General features: G+C 39.3%; 1 protein-coding gene across 5 annotated transcripts in view; it reads left to right on the forward strand.

The window, feature by feature from the left end:
• DPF3 (double PHD fingers 3) overlaps positions 1–21436 on the forward strand; it is a 250009-nt gene that overhangs the window by 133389 nt on the left and 95184 nt on the right. For all 5 annotated transcript variants that reach the window (XM_081315577.1, XM_081315578.1, XM_081315574.1 and 2 more), the window contains exon 3: positions 2023–2130. In XM_081315577.1, the coding sequence (XP_081171703.1) occupies positions 2023–2130 (108 nt within the window). The remainder of the gene's footprint in view (positions 1–2022; positions 2131–21436) is intronic.

Here is a 21436-nt window from a genome sequence, read left to right on the forward strand (position 1 = left end):
ATATAAGCCAAATAGGTCAGCTTCTAAGTAAAGGAATTAAAGGACTTTATAAATTGGAATATAAAAATAGAAACATAGCAGTGAAGCACTTTTGAGACTTATAGTTTAGATATTTAAGAGCATTAGTGTGAGAATTAAAGAATTATAACGAAAGGTGTGTGAGTAGAGTTCATTATCAATTTTACTACTATTTATTTCTTGCACTAAAGAAGCACTGTGCAAAATGATTGTCCCCATGCGGTTTCAGTTATAGTGCTTTATTCTTTGATGTTCTGGTAAATAGAAATCCCTACCAAGAGGACTACTTCTTCCCAGTTTTAACCTTCCCAATCTTTAAATAATATTTGTTAGCCTACATTCGCCTTCCAAATACTTATTTGCAGATAACCTTTTTTGTTCTTTGTATACAGTACAGAAGAAAATAGCTTTTTGCATCCTAAAGTCTGTAACCCAATTAACTGAGTCATTGTCAACACCCTGCTAGATGCTTTGTCGCTTGTTCAGGGGTTATCAGGCAGAAAGATCAAAAATTCTAGATTGAACTTTTCTGGGTTACCTGTTCATATCTCTTCTTTAATGTGAGTCATGTTATTATACTATGATTTTCCAAAGGGAAAAAAAAATCAAACACGAAGCTTATTTTCAGAAGAGTACAAGCTCTTTTTTAAGCTTCAGAGTCCATGACTGAGCCATTGACCATATTATCTCCTCATCACGGAAAGCAGTGCAAGCAGTCTTTGGTACCAGGTCACTTGTAGCGCACGTTGATATTCGTCAAGTGAGAGAGATGGATTGAGCTCCCAATGCATAGCATTATGCTACATAGGATAATTTGTAGGAATTTGTGCTGCAAGTCCATCATTGGTCTAATGTGATCATTATAACCTTGTTTATATCCTGAACATACAGTATATGCAGCTGTGACCCCAACTGATGCAGAATTGTTCCAAAGAAAGTCATTTTTGAATTTGAATTTTTGAATTCTGTATGGGTCATTTTGAAACTAATAGGAGGATAATGAAAATAGATACGGCACACCATTTGAAGGCAAGAAAGGCAGATACAGGAAGCATTCTCTATCAGTTACATGTGGTCTGAAAAACTAATTTCTCCTTCTATATCTGAAGAAGCAGTTGTACCACTGAGGGAAATTAGGGCATATACACTAGTTTATATGCTCAATACTCCTCCCCTTTGTTAATAAACTGGCTTAAATGGTAATTGAAAAACATGATATAAAGATGTAAATACAAGTAGTTCTTGACTTAACCACAGTTTGTTTAGTGACTATTCAAAGTTACAACAGCACTGAAAAAAGTGACCTATGACTGTTTTTCACACTTATGACCGTTGCAAGCATCCCCACAGTCACGTGGTCAAAATTCAGATGCTTGGCAACTGGTGCACATTCATGACAGTTGCAGCATCCGGGGTTATGTGATCCCCTTTTGCAACCCTCTGACAAGCAAAGTCAATGGGAAAGCCTGATTCAGTTAAGAACTGTGTTACTAACTTAACAACTTGCAATGATTCACTTAACATCTGTGGCAACAAAGGTTGTAAAAGGTTGACTCAGCCTTCCATCCTTCCGAGGTAGGTAAAATGAGGACCCAGATTGTTGGGGGCAATAAGCTGACTTTGTAAAAATGCCGCTTGGCGGGGGCCGAAAGCCCTAATAAACAGGCATATACATAGAATGAAGGCTATTGCTAAGCACTTTGGTTTGTGCTTAAATTGTAAGCCGCCCTGAGTCTTCGGAGAAGGGTGGGATATAAATGGGATTAAAAAAAATGGGGCAAAACTTAAGAAATGTCTCACTTAGCAACAAACATTTTGGGTTCAGTTGTGATCGTAAGTCAAGGACTACCTGTATTTTTGTTCTCTTTTTGAAAGGCTTTTATCTATCTATCTATCTATCTATCTATCTATCTATCTATCTATCTATCTATCTATCTATCTATCTATCTATCTATCTATCTATGCTTTGTGGCCCTCTTATTTTTGTTTCCTTTTGACCCTCAGGACTAGCTCCAGGGCAGCTCTATACATATCCTGCTCGGTGCTGGCGCAAGAAGAGACGTTTGCATCCCCCTGAAGACTCCAGGCTGAAGTTGCTGGAGATTAAACCTGGTAAGTGCTCTTCCCGCTTGTTTTTTTCCCCCTTCCCCATGCTTTCCTTTGCCCACTGGTGAGTCTTATCTGTTCATCCTTGAATTGGAAGAAAACTCTATTAGCATGAAATGAGCTGTCCTCCTTACTGATGTCTTCTGTTGCCTCTCTTTTAAATCCCTTAAGTCACATGAATTTCCTCCAGGGTTAGAAGGTGACAGTACCCTTGGACCAGGTGGAATAAGAAGAAATATAGCAATTTGACATTGGTTCAGCTAAGCATGATTTAATGCTGTCTCATTCATGGACAAGGCAGAAAAACCTGTTGCCAGGACCCTTTCTTTGCCTTGGAAAAGTGCAAGTGAAAAAGGGCCTTAAGTGTCTTTAAGTTACTGTTGGAGTAGACTAGCTATTGCCACTGAAGAAAAATCTACCATGCAAACTTCAGTATATTTTCTGCTTCTCTTCTAGCTTTATCTGTCTTTTGTGGCACTGATAATGTCCAACAGAATTTAAAAAGTCCATTCCAAATTCAGGTACAGATGTGGAAACTACAGTAGGTATGTTAGGGGTTCGTGTTCTTCTACCTTTTAAGAACCTGAAGTTTGGAATGGAAGTAAATCTCTTGGGTATTACACAAGGTGGTAGGTTCAATAATGCCTTCTAAGGGCCTTGCTACTTGGTGCTCTTTTTACACCCCAATCCTCCAACCATTTTGAAGTTAGGTATGCAGTTGCTTTCACTGCTACAGACCTCAGAAATGTAGAGAACAGGAAAAGAACAGCACAAGCCCATTAGTGCACTCTCTCTCTCTCTCTTCTTCTGATCAGGAGGAACATGCAAGAAAATGGTACAATTATTATCAGGAAGTGAGTCATGGCAACCGGACTTATTTTCATGTTGCTTTGAGATGTTTCACTGCCCATCCAAGCAGCTTCTTCAGTCTGAACAAGTTGGTTAGGGGAAGCTGAATAGGCAGAGAGTCGCTGGAATATACCAACCCCTAAAATTCTTAGCGGTGTTCCTCACCAACCTCAGGGTTTCTTCTGCAAAGTGTGTGGCAATATGTTGATGAAGATTCTCAATCATCAGGGTAAAATTGCCAGGAAGTTGAGTCATGGCAACTGGATTTATTTTCTTCTTGGTTTGAGATGTTGAGAAGCTGCTTGGATGGGCAGCAAAACAACTCAAACCAACAAGAAAATAAGTCCAGTTGCCATGACTCAACTTCCTGATAATTTTACCCAGATGACTGAGAATCTTCATCGACCATTCAGTCATTACTTTTCTCCAAGAGGTAACTGTGGCACTTCTAGGCTTTCTTCCCTCTGTTACTTCAAAAGCCTTTTGCTAGAAGGCCATTTTGCAAACCAGTGCTTCCCCCAATAACTCTGACCATGGATGCAAGTTGCTAGAGTGGCTGAAGCAGAGGAAATGGGGAGGTACATTCTAAGCAGAGAGATACCATGAATGGTATGCTGAAGGTTGCTGTGGGAGTTGGGGATACGACCAAGTGGAACAATAAAAATCCCGTCATCCCCACTACACACAAAATCAACAGCCCACCCTTATGAGACAGTTGCTTGAAAAGTTGCCAGACAGCAGTCTGATGTTTTGCATTAGCTAATCTCCTGTTAAGGAGAAGGGAAAAGAAGACAACCCTCATGTTAGTTTCAGCACCTGTCCCTTGGGCAACTGTAGGGTAGAAACACATAAAGGATCTGGGATGAATCAAAAGAGCTGAGATCAGTTCTGGCTTCTGCTTAAAGTGGGATCAGCACTGTGGTTTGCATTTGCTAATCTGAGGAACTGCTATGAAATGTGAAAGCTGTCAAACCATCTTTCCCCTTTGAAGGACTCAGAATTAGAATGTTGTGTCAAACGAAGCCAGGAGACAATATCTGCAATGAGGGAGAGACAGCCCACAAGTTCTGTGGAGTTTTACTGTTGCTGACAGAAAGATAATTTGTTTGTGCAATTTCATTTGGCTGTGATAGAATGCACATCTCTGGATATGATTTTGGAGTGGTAGAAATATCCCATATGAAAGTGCCTAAAGTTCCATTCATCTATCACCCTAGTAGCATAACTGGGTACTGCATTTGCAAATGAGCACATGAAAAAGGTGTAGTGGGAAGTAACTTCCCACACTGTTCATCAGTCAGTTTTAAACAGTTCCAACAGCTAGAGGAAACCTATCTCCAAGGGAAGCCTTGTATTATAGACTTTATGAGGTCCTTCACTGAGATAACGCTAAGATGTATATGAAAATTAACCAAAAATTACACACCTACTACTTGTGCAATTCAGGTCAAAAGCACGAATATTTCTAGGATCATAGAACTAAAAAGCCAGGTGGGAAGCGATGATGATGAACTCTTGGTTCATCTCCTGATTTTAACTAAATTGAATGTCTATTTTTATTTTATTTTCTAATATTATTTCTTGCATTCATCACTTCCTGTTTTATAGTGTAGCAATCCAAGGGCATAATATCTGAGCTGCTAAAAGGAGAGCCAGAACTAAGGAGAGCTAAAGATCCATAAGTAATTTACATAAGTGAAAAGGAGGAGCTGCTTATCTATTTTTCTCTGTGCTTCTGACGCCTTCATATATCATTTGCTGGAATTTGAACTGCCTGTGACTTGGCTCATCCTTGAAAGATAGCAGGTGGCCTTCAGCAGAGAGAGAGTCTAATTCAGAGAACCAACATATTTTTTTATGTGGTTTCTAACTGCTTAACTGAAACGCTTTTCCTCCATGTTATTGCGCTCAACTACTTTCAGAACCACAGCTAGCACTTGGAACCACAACACCGTAAGATGGGGACAGAAGAGACAATGGACTCTCCTTTATTCTTTCAACTGCTAGTTAGGTTGGCATTAATGCATGCAAAGATTGCTTCAGTGGTCTGCTTCCACTGAAGTTCTCTGTTTGCATTCCAAGGCTCAGCTCAGCTTGCTATCACATCTGTTTTAGTGAGCAAAAGGTCTTTTTGATGGCTTGTTGACTTAGGAGGAGTCTTTGAAAGCCAAAAAAAAAAAGAGCTGCTAAGTTTTTTGTTATCATTGAGACAACTTGTAAAACACGACAACTCCAAGCTAACAACCTTGCCCATTTTATCAGGCATTTATAGGTGTGTGTACATTTCTGGGTGTAAAAGGTCCCATGGGATTTCAACTGGCCTTGTAAGGATTTAGAGCAAATACTAGCATATAAGAGAATTCTTACCTGTGTTCATATTCTTTAACTTCTACTAGATATTATTTGAAAGTCTGTGAAAGGTCCACCCAATCTTCAAATACATTCTCTTATGAATACAATGAAAAGATTTCTCCGGACTTTTCCATTTTTATCTATCTTCTAAAGGAACCGGCAAAAAGAAAGAGACTGATGTAAGATTCTCACTTGGAGGAATGGAATAGAAATTGAGTAGCTGGCCTTTGGTTCATGGCAGCAATTACCTAGCAGGCATTTCATTTTACTCCATGTGTAGCACAAATCTTAGATAGAGATGAAGGTACCGTATATGCAGGAACAGCGAAATGCCTTTTACTAGTTCAAACGAAATATAACTGTATCCTAGAAACTTTTGTGGGGATAATGACTGTCCCATGGTTTCTTTTGATTTGGATTTTTCTCTTCCTTGGTTTTCTTTTTCAAATGCAATTGCCTTCCCTAATAACTGCTTAGCCATGTCAGTCCAATAGGGTTAGAGTGCTCTAAAAGGTAAAGGTAAAGGTTCCCCTGCACATGCGTGCTAGTCATTTCCGACTCTAGGGGCCGGTGCTCATCTCCGTTTCAAAGCCGAAGAGCCAGCGTTTGTCCGAGGACGTCTCCGTGGTCATGTGGCCGGCATGACTAGATGCCAAAGGCGCACGGAACGCTGTTACCTTCCCACCGTAGTGGTCCCTATTTTTCTACTTGCATTTTTACGTGCTTTCGAACTGCTAGGTTGACAGAAGCTGGGACGAGTAACAGGCACTCACTCTGTTACGCGGCACTCGGGATTCGACCCGCCAAACTGCCGACCTTCTGATCGACAAGCTCAGCGTCCTAACCCACTGAGCCACCGCGTCCGTGCTCTAGGTCCTCCCAATTAGACAATTCCATCTATTGAGGCCTCCCTGGAATGAGGATTTTCCTAAGATCCAGGGGGCTCCTACCTTACTTATTGGTGTTTCAAACAGCCTTGAAAACCAGGTTCTTTGCTAAGGCCTTTCTTTGCCTAGGATGGATGTGTATTGCTGCTCAGTTGGCCATCTTTGCTTCTTGTTCTTTTGCTGTGTTGCTTCATTGCTTGATAGTTTTTCTTATTTTTGCAAACTGTCCAGAGTCATTAGGAGTTAGTTAGTATACATACGGAATAAGGGGGGGAAAAAGAATAAAATGGTTAGCAAATCTCACAGAGGAAAATGTAAGGAACGAGGAGTTTAATTAAACCAGATCAAGTGTAATAGTAAAGAGTTTTTGCAAGAATTGCTGAGATGAAGAAAAATCAAAACAGTGTATATTGATCCCTCATTTTTGAAAATGTAGAATTTGGTTCTTCTGCAGATTTTATTCCTATCCTGGAGTTGAGCACAAATGACCATTCATGATTGCCCATTAACCTTGTGGACAAAATAGTTTGATGGATGATTTCCTCAATTTTTTTCCAGGGGAAGGTGAATTTAATTCTCCAGAGTTTTTTAAAGGGTGGCGACAACAACTTTTGAAAAAGCCTCATAGAAAAGGACCACTCGTGGGCTCCTTCCATAGGACTTACCTGAAAGATGAAAACTCAGGGAGGCTGCAGGACTGACTGATGGAAAGAGGAAACACCTTAATCAAAACTTCATAATCAGATGTTAAAACACCAAAGAGAATTTCACCAAAACTCTCTTTTCTTTTAATAATAATAATAAGTTGGAAGGGACCTTGGAGGTCATCTAGTCCACTCACTACTGCTGCAACACACTTTCCTTTGTTAACAATTTCTACACTTTTTCCCTAAATGATTTTTTCCCTAAATGATTCCTACATTTAATAACATTGTCACAATCAGTTTGAACCTGAAATCCAAACTTATTGAGCACTGTATTTCATAATTTCATAATAGTAAAGTTGGAAGGGACCTTGGAGGCCATCTAGTCTAACCCCCTGCTAAGGCAGGAAACCCTATACCATTTCAGACAAATGGCTGTCCAGTCTCTTCTTAAAAACTTCCAGTGTTGGAGCATTCACCACTTCTGGAGGCAGGTTGTTCCACTGATTAATTGTTCTAACTGTCAGGAAATTTCTCCTTAGTTCTAGGTTGCTTCTCTCCTTGACTAGTTTCCATCCATTGCTTCTTGTCCTGTTCTCAGGTGCTCTGGAGAACAGCCTGGCTCCCTCTTCTTTGTGGCAGCCCCTGAGATATTGGAACACTGCTATCATGTCACCCCTCACGCTTCTCTTCATTAAACTACACATACCCAATTCCAGCAACCGTTCCCTATATGTTTTAGCCTCCAGTCCCCCAATCATCTTTGTTGCTCTTCTCTGTACTCTTTCTAGAGTCTCGACATCTTTTTTACATCGTGGTGACCAAAACTGGATGCAGTATTCCAGGTGTGGCCTTACCAAGGCATTGTAAAGTGGTATTAGTACTTCACGTGATCTTGATTCTATCCCTCTGTTAATGCAGCCTAGCACTGTGTTGGCTTTTTTGGCAGCTGCAGCACACTGCTGGCTCATATTTAAGTGATTGTCCACTAGGACTCCGAGATCCCTCTCACAGTTACTACTATCGAGCAATGTACCACCTATACTATACCTGTGCATTTGATTTTTCCTGCCTAAATGCAGAACCTTACTTTTTTCACAATTGAATTTCATTTTGTTAGATAGTGCCCAGTGTTCGAGTCTGTCCAGATCCTCCTGTATCTTAAGCATATCTTCTGGAGTATTGGCTATTCTTGCCAGCTTGGTGTCGTCTGCAAATTTGATGAGTTCCCCATCTATCCCCTCATCCAAATCGTTGATGAAGATGTTGAAGAGCACTGGGCCCAGAACAGAGCCCTGGGGCACCCCACTACACACTTCCTTCCATGTAGATGCGGTTCCATTGAGGACCACGTGCTGAGTACGGCCTGTCAGCCAGCTACGAATCCATCTGCTGGTGATGCTATCTAACCCACATTTTTCTATCTTATCAAGTAGAAGGTTGTGATCTACTTTATCGAATGCCTTACTGAAATTCAAGTAAATTATATCTACAGCATTCCTCTGGTCCACTAGTTTTGTCGCTTGGTCAAAGAATGCAATAAGGTTTGTCTGGCACGATCTGTTTTTGACAAACCCATGTTGGCTTTTAGTGATAACTTTGTTCGCATCAAGGTGTTCACTGATTTGTTGTTTGAATGAAATGAACATTGGGAAGGAAAAAAAATGCTTTGTTACTAATATATAACATTTAAAGTCGGAACCTCATTATCTGAGGCCTCAGTGCCTTCCAGCTTTTCAGGCAAAACTACCAAATTTAACTTTTATGAATTTTTAAATTTTAATTTAAACATAATCTAAACTTGTCTGCAGCTTTGCTCACATTAAAAAAACGAAGCAGTTTCTCATGACTTATTTTTTTTCCATTTAGAAACCTAGACACCTTGCTCTGGACTCAGTGGGGTATGAAAGTAAAACTAATGGCAATTGACAAGTTAAAAAGCCCCATAACTATCTGATATTGACTTTTTCAGTTTCTATTATTTGAAACGTCTGGTTTTAAAAAAAACAAAAACCTCATGCTTTACAGGGTTCAGTGGTTTACTTTAGAGTTTTCTAAGAAAGGTACAATTTTATTTTTCTTTTAACAAATAGCAACACAACGCATCTCTCTGTCTCTTGTCAATACGTAATTCATAAAGGCTTTATTTCTTTGAATCGATACAGAAAAACTACTATTTCAGAACCAGCAGAGGGAGTAATATTACAGGACTACTTGTATGGATTCTGCTTCCATTTCAAATGCTACATATTTAAACCAAGCGATTCACGGAATAAACATAATATTGTAAACTTAACCTTTTCGTCACAGGGGGAAAAAAGCAGTTCTAGTTTTGAAAGATGTGATTAGGGTCTGACTACCAGCTGAATAAACCTACATGGAAAATGAATTTGCCTATTCTGCTTCCTCATTAGCAGCTGTTAAATTACCTGCAAGTTCTGAGTTTCCATGTTGGCTACACGATCACAGAAAATGTTTTTGGCCACCTTGGCTCCCTTGGCCTAGAACCAGAGATGAGCACCATGCTGTAGAGATGGACACTCCGGACAGAGAAATCTTCGCCTTTACCTTTTAATATGTTCATATGAATCCAGTGCAACTTTTTATATCAGAAAAGTAGTACATGGGAATATAGTATACCCCAGTGGTTACTCTCAATTTGTATTTTTGTTCTTGGGCTTTCTAAATAAATATGCATGCAGCTAATCTTAAGGTAAATGTCTATAGGCCAATGATTTATAATTTATACTCTGAATCCGGCCTGTCTACTTTAACCTTGAACTCAGATGATCAGGGGCATCCTGCACAACCTGGGGTGAATTTTCTAGCTGTCAGGCTGATCAGTGGCTGAACCATTGTCTTATGTGATATCATGGCAAAATTACACAAACAATGCGGAATTTATTTATCGAAGGAAGCTGTCTTTTAAAGCTAGACTCAGCAGCAGACTACTACCGAAGAACAAAACTAATTAGAGATGGAAAAATCAAACGAAGCGGAAGATAAAAAAAATACTAATAATCAGCCAGCTAAAGAGCAATACAGTAGCAGGAAACCAAAAGTAGCAGAGTTCTTACCCATATGGAAGCTACGGTGCAAATCATTTTACCTGTGAAAGTTTTATTCTGGCAGACCTCCATGCTATATGCATTGGCATTCTTGGGAAGCAGGTTGTAGAGGAAGTTGATGAAGGAATGCAAGAACCATTAGCAGAGAGATTAAGAGATAATAATAAAAAAGTACAATTGACAATGTGGCTCTAGAAAAAGCGAGAGCAAGAGAATAGCCCCACTTTGATCCTGCCACAGGGAAACTGGCAGATTTACAGTCTTGCTTGTCCTCCAGAAATGTTTGCTGATATGTACTGGTGAGGTTCACATGTGGTAAGGCCTTAAGCGTGTTTCATAAGCATATGGTTTATGAACATATGATTTAAACATATGGATTTTAAACATAGAATCAGTGCAGTCATAGAATCAATGGAATAGCTTGCCTCCCGAATTTGTGGGTGCTCCATTGCTGGAGGTTTTAAAAAAAAAGATTGGACAACTATTTGTCTGAGATGATACAAAGACTCCTTCCATTGGGCAGGGGGGTGGACTAGAAGACCTCCAAGGTCCCTTCCAGCCCTATGATTCTATGATATTGTAACTAGTTAGAACTGCCCAGTTATTTTGTCTTCAACTCTAAAGTTTACATACTTAGTTAAGAAAATTTATATGACTGCCCAACTCATCCTCAGAGACTCCAAGCAGTTTTCAAGGATAACCCCCCCCAAACAATTAAAAACAATTAAAAGCAATAACCCCCTACCCCCTTGACTCATTGACCAAGGGGGTAGGGCAGGGGTAGGCAACCTTGGCTCTTTTATGACTCGTGGACTTCAACTCCCAGAATTTCTGAGCCAGCCATGCTGAGGGGAAAGGGAGAGGTTTCCAAGCTGAGCCATGCTGGCTCAGGAATTCTGGGAGTTGAAGTCCACGGGTCATAAAAGAGCCAAGGTTGCCTACCCCTGCCCTACCCCCTTGGTCAATGAGTCATTAGATGGGCTCCATTCTATTCTGAAGTCCCCAGGTCTGTTGGCAAAACCAGGTCTTCATGGCCTTGCAAAAGAGTGTCAAAATGGGGCTCAATCGCATCTCTGTGGGAATGAAGTTCCACAGGGAAGGGAGCCACCACGGAGAAGGCCCTTCTTCTTGGTCCCACTGGATGGACCTCCTTAGGAGAGAGGTTATTAAAGTTATTAAGAGGGTAGATTCAACTACTCAGTAGTTTTCTGATTGGACCTCTAATATCAGAATGGATAGGAATATTGGAAGCAAAAACTGAGGACAATTAACCAGTGGAACAGTTTGCCTTCAGAAATCGTGGGCGTTCCATCACTGGAGGTTTTTAAGAAGAGACTAGACAGTCACTTGTCTGAAATGGTATAGGTTCTCCTGCTTGAACAGGGGGCTGGACTAGGTCCCTTCCAGCTCTACGCTATTCTATTCAAAAACAAAACAAAAGAACCCCAGTCAGCCTCCCTATAGAGATTGGCTTTTCCTTATCTCTGTTTTCTATAAAGCTGTAAAAGTATTTCTCTCAAAGACAACAATTGAAGGAAAGGGTCACCTAACTAATAAAATTTAATTAGAAAGTCAAGATACTTTCTCTTTTAAACAATCCATTTTGCAGTTAATTCTGTGTATGCTCTTAAACCCAAATCCCATTCAAGCAAGTAATCTATTCATTTGTAATTATTGACTAGTATTTGCTTATTGGATCACTGAGACTCGTTATCCTACCAATCATTCTGATCCCCTTTTCTCTTTTCATTTATGTATTGCCTGTCCCTTCTTTCTTACCTTTTGTCACCAGATGAATAAAATACTCTCTTTGGTTGCTATTGTTGGTGAGATTCTACATCTTATATTTATTTTTTTTCTGTTTAATGGGCTTTTTTGTTGGTCAAATTGTTATGTTGTGAGCTGTCTGGCATCAATCTGGAGTTGAGCACCTAAGTTGCAGCAAACAAACAAACTTTTTTTATCAATCCATTTTCAAGCAGAAAATAAAAATGAATGACAGAAATTGAATTTATCCAGAAATTGCATTCTGAAATTGAATTATATGATATTAATAATGTATTAGGTATTTTAGAAGATGCTAACGCACTAGGTCTGTATTGAACTATTAAAATGTTTTGTCTGGATATAGCTTCATTGTTGCCTTGATGGTAAAGAAAATTCTTCTTTCAATCACTGAAAAGATTTAAAGTAATATCTGAACAATATTGATCTAAAGTAATGATACATTGTTGTACCCATTCTTTCCAGTACAAAGTTTTACTATGTGGTGTTCTCCAGTTGTGTGAACCTAGGAATCCAAATTCTTTCACTGAAAAAAAAATATTAAAATATATTATTTCCATTTAATAATAAATATTGAAAGAATGTGTCAGTTGCTCACTACTGAGATGGCCAAAGTTTTTGTTCATGCCCTGGTTGTGTTATACTTGGATTATTAGAGCAGCTTTATGTCTGGGTTACCTGAGAACTTACTCCACCCTTTGATTGATGTCTAGAATGCTATTCCTTCTTTTGCTTCTATCTCTTGATCTTACCAGTTGTTACATTAGTTGGGAATATAAGAGATATACCATACAAATTGAGAGTATTGACATATCAAGACTTGCATATGAACACCAGTTATTGGAAGGAGCTGCTGATGCTCATGGACCTGTACTGTTGACCTGATTTTATTAGTGAAGGATCATTTAGTTCCCCAGTGCACTAAAAGAGTCACATCATAACTATGAGCCTTTTTTCATCAGGTTCCAGTTTCTTCAGCAGGAATTAGACTTCCACCAGGATTATACTTGGAATCAGATTGCTTAAAGTTTGAAAAAGCACATTTCTTTTTCACTGGCCTCTGTGAAGTTGCTTTAAAATCAATTTATAAATAAATACCTGTCACTTTGAAATGTTCAGAAGTTAATAATATTGCATGTCATGGAACCTTTAGTTTAGGAACATTTTATATATTATGATGTTATGACAGTGAAATATATTTTTTTCTATGCTGAAATTGCAGTTAGTTATAAAAGCTTCCCAAACGAAATTACCAGTATAGTTAAAAATTGCTGCTAGAATAATTAGATTGGTTTTATTCTTTTATTCGGAATTTCATTTGAATGGTTATTGTCTTTCTTTTCCCCCTTTCTTTTCCTCTTCTGCCAAATCAACCTTTTTTTCCTGCCTAGAAACTTGCCTCTATCGTCTTAAAAGGGTGCATATTATTAAAATATTAAAAAAAATATTTATCAAGTGCAAGATTGCATGTTTGTATAGCTTATCTCCTTTGTTCAGTTCTCTCCCCCCCTCCACAAAATTTGTAATCTTCTGCATTTCTGAACATTGCACAGGAAAACCCAACTATTTTTTCCCCTAGAATTGAATAGAAGGAAGTACGTTATGGTGAAAAAGTTTGGACTTGGAATACCCTAAATCAGGGCTCCTCAACCTTGGCAACTTTAAGACTTGTGGACTTCAACTTCCAGAATTCCTCAGCCAGCAAAGCTGGCTGAGGAATTCTGGGAGTTGAAGTCCACAAGTCTTAAAGTTGTCAAGGTTGAGGACCCCTGCTTTAAATGATCAGGCTAGAGTATGCCATGACATTGGATCAGATAGTGGCAGATGACAATGACAAGGATCGTGATAATTCTTTAGAAGAATGGCAAAATCATCCCAACGTTCAAATAGCAGCTTTTTTCTATATGTTTCTGTGAATCACATGTTCCATTTAATATCTGTTTAATATAGAAGTCCCCAACTCCCATGCCACACATGCCTGGTGCCCAAAAGGTTTGGGGCCACTGGTTTAAGGACTAAATTTATATAGCCAAAACAGTGATCAGTGTGATAGAAAGCGGAAGAAAGTTTCATATACTTTATATGTTACAGAAATCTGGAATAATACTTCATTAAAGTGTCATCTTTTTTTCTTTTCAATTTCAATGTAGACTTGTAGACAAAACTGTTCAGGGGGTTGAAATAACCTACGGTAATATTTAAATAATGTTACCTCTCCTCTTTCTCCAGTTCACAGCATGAAGGAATAAGTAATAAATGATATTAAACTCTTGTTTGAAATGTTCTGAGCCAGTTTTTAATGTACAGGAAAAAAAACAGCAAGACTGTAGATAATTTTCCATTGTCTTCATTTGTTGTAGTGAGTATTTTCAAACTCTTGTCTTTATTCTTCTCCTGGGTAACTTTTTATAGTGTAATAATCATTTTACTTTTGATGGATAGTAAATAATGTTCTACTGGTTTCTAATTCACTTTAGTATCTCCTTGCAATTTGCACTTGATATCCTAATAAAATAGGCCTGCCAAATACTATATCTGATGAATTCCATTATTAGATGTGTTTGTGCCAATATTATAGAATCAGATAAAGGACAACAGGTGATGCAATATTCATTAAAGCAGAATATAGATACATAATATGATTTGTTGGAACAGATATCCTGTCTTCTATCTGACATGACATGTTAATATCAGAAATAGCAGAAAATAGTTCTTTATTAAGCTGTGCTTCAAATGGAAGTACGTAAGACAGTTTAGGAGACTGCACGCAAACATCTAAACCAGGTGTGTCAAACTCGCAGCGTCACGTGACACGTCACGACAATGGGATGGGCATGGTTTCGCTATGATGCATACGGCATGTGGGCCGGCAGTTTGATACCCTCGATCCAGACCATTATGTGACAGCCAAAGTGTAGATATTTCTGTGTCTGTTTCTATCTATCTCACATGTAGTACTGTAGGCTTCAGTTAGATTTATCTCCTCCTGGAAAAAAGGTGATTTCATATGTATACTACTAATATGAACTACTACTACAATAATTCCACTCCTGAGTTGCTAAAACCAGGCATAAAAAGCTAAAAGAAAAGTCTGGAAATCAAAGCTGAATTCTGGTAACTTCATAAACACGTTCCTGAAGTTCTTGGCAGCAATGTAGCACCCATGGTCTTCTCTCAGGCTGTTTTCTGATTTTCCTGTCTAATTTATAGTCCAGCCACAGGCTAACTTTGTTTAGCTCCTATCGCCACACAAGGGCTGTCAGATGCAGGCACCTGGATGTATAGCTTCCTAAAGCCTTTGTGTTACCTATTAATGATTAACAAAATAATTATTTAAAATGCAAAGTAAATTTAAATTATATCTAGCATTTACCTTGTCTTTATGTACCTTTCAAAGTATAAACCTCTTTCAGCCCCCCACCCATTAAACCAGATAGGAAAACCAACTAGATGACCTAATTCTACGACAGTGTTTGTCAGTTTTGGCAAATTGAAGATGTGTGGACTTCAACTCCCAAGAATTCCCAGGGTTGAAAAACACTGTTGTACTTTATTGTAAGCCTACAGCAGGGGTAGGCAACCTCGGCTCTTTTATGACTCATGGACTTCAACTCCCAGAATTCCTGAGCCAGCATGGGAGTTGAGGTCCATGAGTCATAAAAGAGCTGAGGTTGCCTACCCCTGGTCTACAGTAACAGAACCTTGCAGATCAAAAGGCACAAACTTTCCATTATCACCTTTAAACTGCTTGATCTATTAGAGTGAGTCCTTCTTAGTCAGCATCTCTTTCCTTCATCCCCCAAGGTCATCCACCCATTTCATTACATCCTCTCTCATATTGTGGACTTTTGGCTTCAACTTACAGCATCTGTGCATTCAGGATTGTATGACTTGGGATCAAAGTTCCCAGCTTGACATTAAACTCAAAAGCAATTCAGCAATACTCTGTGCAATTCCTATTGCATCACAGCATGGTAGTTTCAATTCAACATCTGTTGTCATTAAAAAGCAAAAAGCAAACAAAAAAAAAACATTTTAAACCCAATTTCTTAAAGTGCCATAACCCAACATTTAAATGCTATTCCTCAAACCTGCCCAAACGGTAAAAGATTCCTGAAGCTGAAACGAAATTCCTCTTAACTATAGATAGAAAGTAATGCTGTATTTGACTACAAGTACACCTGTCACTGTAACTCAGTGCCCTTCATTCTGCAGGGTGCAAGTGTTCCAAGAGAACTGATAGCCGTTATGTATTACAAACCTGTCAGCAAATAATGATCATGTTAATGGCACAGGGCATGACTTGAGCTTCTGTGTCTGCAGTTGTAAGCTACACCATAATGTCTTTGGTACATGTAAATCATTAGGTCCAGTACTCTTCAATATCTTCATTAATGACTTAGATGAGAGAATTGAAGGGTAACTCATCAAATTTGCAGATGACACCAAACTGGCAGGAGTAGCCAACACCCCAGAAAACAATCTCAGGATCCAAAAAGATCTTGACAAACTTGAACAATGGGCTCTGTCCAACAAAATGAGTTTCAATGTGGAGAAAAGCAAAGTCTTCCATTTAGGTAGGAAAAACCAAAGGCACAAATACAGATTGGGTGAGATCTGGCTTAAAAACAGTAACTGTGAGAGGGACCTTGGAGTCCTAGTGGACAATCACTTGACTATGAGCCACCAGTGTGCAGCAGCAACCAAAAAAGCTAACACAATCCTGGGTTGTATAAACAGAGGCATAGAATTAAGATCACGTGAAGTATTAGTACCACTTTATAAGACTACACCTGGAATACTGCAGCTAATTTTGGTCACCATATCGCAAAAAAGATGTTGAGAGTTTGGGAAAAATTCAGAGAAGAGCAACTAAGATGATCAAAGGCCTGGAGACTAAAACATATGAAGAATGGCTACGGGACATGGGTTTGGCTAGTCTAAAGAAAAGAAGAAATAGGGAAGACATGATAGCAGTATTCCAGTATTTGAGGGGCTGCCACAAGGCAGAGGGTGCCAGGTTTTTCATCAAAGTACCAGAAGGAAGGACAAGAAACAATGGTTGGAAACTGAACAAAGAGAGAAGCACCCTGGAATTAAGGAGAAACTTCCTGACAGTGAGGACAATCAACCAGTGGAACAGCTTACCCCCAGAAATCATGGGTGCTCCATCGCTGGAGATTTTTAAGAAGAGGCTAGATCAGGGGTAGGCAACCTTGGCTCTTTTATGACTTGTGGACTTCAATTCCCAGAATTCCTGAGCCAGCAATGCTGAGGAGAAATGGAAAGGTTTCCATACTGAGCCATGCTGGCTTAGGAATTCTGGGCTAGACAATCACTTGACTGAGATGGTATATAGGTTCTCCTGCTTGAGTAGAGGGCTGGACTAGAAGACCCCCCAAGGTCCCTTCCAGCTCTGTTCTATTCTAATTTAGGCAAGAACTATTCGCTTAAATGATCTCCATACAATCCTTTGAATTTGCAGCTGAGAAATGAGATGGCTGGAATAGGTCCAATCACATGAGCATTTATTTATCCCAGTAATTGCTGTCCTATTACAGACACTAAATAAATGGTGAAGGTCCTCAGAGATGGAATGATGGCCTCTTTCCTCCTCCCTGAGGAATGTAATGTGGTCACCCTTGCCTAGACAATTTGAAGAGTTACATGAGGGAGATGTGACTTGTCCCTTGGTTGTCCTTCCACTAAACCTCTCTCATCAGGATTTCCGTAATTTGCTTTACACTGGACCTCCTTGAAGTCATGTGGAAACCAGTACGAGCTGATGTGCTTACTTGTGAAGAAATTTGGAGTTGACCTTGGGGATAGAGAGAGAATGAGTCAGCTGTTAAGGGAAGCTTGCAAAAATGATTACATTAGTGTGTTTCAACCTTGGCAACTTTAACATGTGTGGACTTCAACTCTCAGAATTCCCCAGCCAGCAGATTTCCAAGTCCATTTTACGGTGCTGATTATTATTTATTCTCTATGAAGGCCTCTTCTGGGGTCGAGGTATCTAGAAGGTTACTTTTTTGCAAATAGATTCTGCCCATCTAATCCAGGAGATTTGAGTATGTCTGGTGAGGATTGCCATCTATCAAGAAAGGGGATAGAGTGAGCATAAAGCAAAATCAATATTATTTTCCAAGTTTCGGCAGTTTGGCGGGTCGAATCCCGAGTGCCGCGTAGCAGAGTGAGCGCCTGTTACTCGTCCCAGCTTCTGCCAACCTAGCAGTTCGAAAGCACGTAAAAATGCAAGTAGAAAAATAGGGACCACTACGATGGGAAGGTAACAGCATTCCATGCGCCTTTGGCGTCTAGTTATGCCGGCCACATGACCACGGAGACGTCCTTGGACAAGTGCTGGCTCTTCGGCTTTGAAACGGAGATGAGCACCGGCCCCTAGAGTCGGAAACGACTAGCACGCATGTGCGGGGGAACCTTTACCTTTACCTTTTTACTCTTCTGAACTCATTCATATAAATCCTTGGCTTTTCAGTGATGGATGCTATCAATGCAAGATTGAAAGATTGCTAAAATGTCACTGTTGTTATTTTTAATTATATTTAATTTGTATAATTACATCTGCCTTATTGTTCTTTATCTATTTATGATTGAATTATCTGATTTTTAGAGCATTTATTTGGAGCAAACTGGTTTATAAATAAATAACCAATCATGTCAAAGGTTTTTAAAGAATGTGAATTTGTAAAATGCATTCAGTGAACTAAGAATTTAATAATTTTTATGTAGTTCAGAAAATCCATCTCAAAACATTCAAAGTAATAAAAATAGCAAAAGAGGCTAGCCTCATTTAGCACTCTATTTTAGCAGGAAACCCAGTCCAAATTTGATTGTTTGACAGTGTGTAAGCAGAGCAATTAGTTAGGTCTACACTCAGAAGTTAGTTCAAGTGAAGGCTGTAAAGGCAAATTAAACTTGAGTTGACTGCTGCCATTAGTCTTACAAGGGGAGGGATAAACCTAGGCAGAGGTTTTAAATATTTGATGCTGGAACCAATCAAAAGAAGGCAGAGGACTCTGCACTAACTTCTACTTGTGCTATGGAGCTGTACAGCAATAGATATCAAAAACATGATGAAGCCTTAATCCCATGCATTCACGTTTTATGTTTAGCCTATATGTATAGAGTCTACATTGTTGTAAGTAGCTGCCTAAATGAAATGCCTGTACTCTTACAGTTACAGAACATATAGCTAATAAAAATTATATTTGTGACTATAAATAATTATAATTTTATAATTTTATTTTAAAGAGACTCATCATTGGATTTAATTGGTGAAGCAGGCACAGCAGCACCTGCATTTTCTGCATCACATGAGAAAAGTACATCTTCCTTCCCCTGTCCTTATCACTTTCTACAGAGGGATGATCGAGAGCTCCTGTCATACAGCATCACAGTCTGGTTTGGAAGCATCACTGCTTCAGACAGGAAGGCAGTGCAGAGAGTGGTGAGGATGGCTGAAAAGATTATTGGCAGTTCCCTCCCTTCCATTCAGGACATGGCACATAAGCGTTGCTTGAGTAGGGTCCAGTGGTGGGATTCAGCCAGTTCGCACCAGTTCGGTAGAACCGGTAGCTAAATTTTGTTGAATTCGGAGAACCGGCTGAACCCATGATGCTTCTGGAAGTCTGTTCTAGGCCTCAGAGGCCCAGGCCTGCATCCATGCAGAAAACTGGATGTTCAGGTATTTGAATCTCACTACTGGTAGGGTCCATAAGATTGTCTGGGACACTACACATCCTCTTCATGACCTGTTTTCCTTGTTACCTTCTGGGAGGAGGTTCCATGGTATCCAAAGCAGAACATCCAGATTCAGTCACAGTTTTGTTCCATACAGTATTAACCTTGTGAGCTCTAAAGTTTCCTTCTTCCATTATGTATTCAAGATGGACAGTGATTAATATTTATATGTTACTTATATGTAAGGGTGTAGGTCTATACATATGTTGTATATAGTATGTTTAAATGTGTGTTATGTATGTGCCCACAGTAAAAAATGACAACAAAGTTATCTATCTATCTGTCTGTCTGTCTGCCTGCCTGCCTGCCTGCCTGCCTGCCTGCCTATCTATCTATCTATCTATATCTATCTATCTATCTATCTATCTATCTATCTATCTATCTATCTATCTATCTATCTATCTATCTATCTATCTATCTATCTATCTATCTATCTATCTATCTATCTATCTAGTCTCTCTCTCTCCCTCTCTTTCTCTCTCTCTCTCTCTCATTTCATCTCATCTCATCTCATTCCAGGTAATGATAAAAACCTGAGATCCTGGTTTAGAACTCTGTATACATAAAGGCAGTGGTGGAATTCAGCCAGTTTGCACCACTTCGGCAGAACCGGTAGCCAATTTTTTGTGCCCAAGACCAGAATGAACTTCCGGAAGCGGCCTCCACACAGAGCACCAATTGTTCACATATTTGAATCTATCTATCTATCTATCTATCTATCTATCTATCTATCTATCTATCTATCTATCTATCTATCTATCTATCTATCTATCTATCTGTATGGATATTTGTAGGTCTCCTTCTATAATCCTGCAAATGTAAATCTTATAGGACCTTTTGGGGAAATGTAAGATTTTTTTTAAAGTGACATTTGTTTTGGAGAGGATAGGCCCATATATCTCTAATTATATATTCTGATGATTCCTACTTTTCATTACCTTACAGGCAAAAATCAATCAGCTTTCTCTTAGAAATGATGCCTGGAAGGGATCTAAACTATCATTATGATGGCTGAAACCAAACCACCCAACCCTTTTGGCCAGCTCTTCATTCCTGAATTATAATAGGTCTCCTACTGCTTTGATCCATGAGAGAAACACATTAATGGAGCTAAGATGTCTTCCAGCCCACTGTGCCATTGCTGCTGTTCCATCTTTCACATCACTGCCAATTCTCTCTCTCTCTTTAAAAGCAGCTTGCAGGATGCTCAGCAACCAAACAGATCGACAGATTGATTGGCTTATTAACTTTTCCATTTCTGTAGTCCTTTCTTTCCCCAGTAACATAAGCCTTGCTTATGTTCTGCAGACTGATGAATGTCCAGAGGAGGAAAAGTTGTTAACAAATCTCAGGGACAGATGTTAATGAATGGACACACTGACCTTGTCTGGGAGCCCAAGGTTGCCTGCATGTTCCCGCCTTCTAGGCTAAAGAATTAAACAATCCAAAGGGTTATGCACCCTAGGAGTTCCATCTGCCTTCTGTTTATCTGACTTTGAAACAGGGACATGACATGCCTGTATTTGGCCTGGCTGTTCAGAAGAGACATTTCTGTACACATCAAGGACAGATGACTAGTAATTCATCTTTGGAATCCAGCACCTCTCTGCAGCCCATCCATCTTTTAGCCAAAGCCACAGCTTCTTGGCTCATTGTTAATCAAATGAAGGAAATCCAAAGTCACCAGCACTTCACCCTCTTCATTATAATTTGCTTTTTTCTTATGGGGAGATTTTCTTTCTTAAGTTTTAGAAGTTTTGGTTGGGAAAGGAGGGTGGAGTGAGAATAATTGATTGAATGTAGGGATTTAGTTCCACTTCCCAATGCTCATGCTAATACTTGGATAAATAGTGAAAGGTGATTAATCCCATGTTGGCTTTCAAATCTGCACAGTTACACTCAGGGCTGATTCTATCTAAAAATCGCCTGGCTACATTCCAAAATCAGACAGATCAGTCCCCTC

This window comes from Vipera berus, assembly GCF_964194415.1.
Source record: "Vipera berus genome assembly, chromosome: 1".
Lineage (NCBI taxonomy): Eukaryota > Metazoa > Chordata > Lepidosauria > Squamata > Viperidae > Vipera > Vipera berus.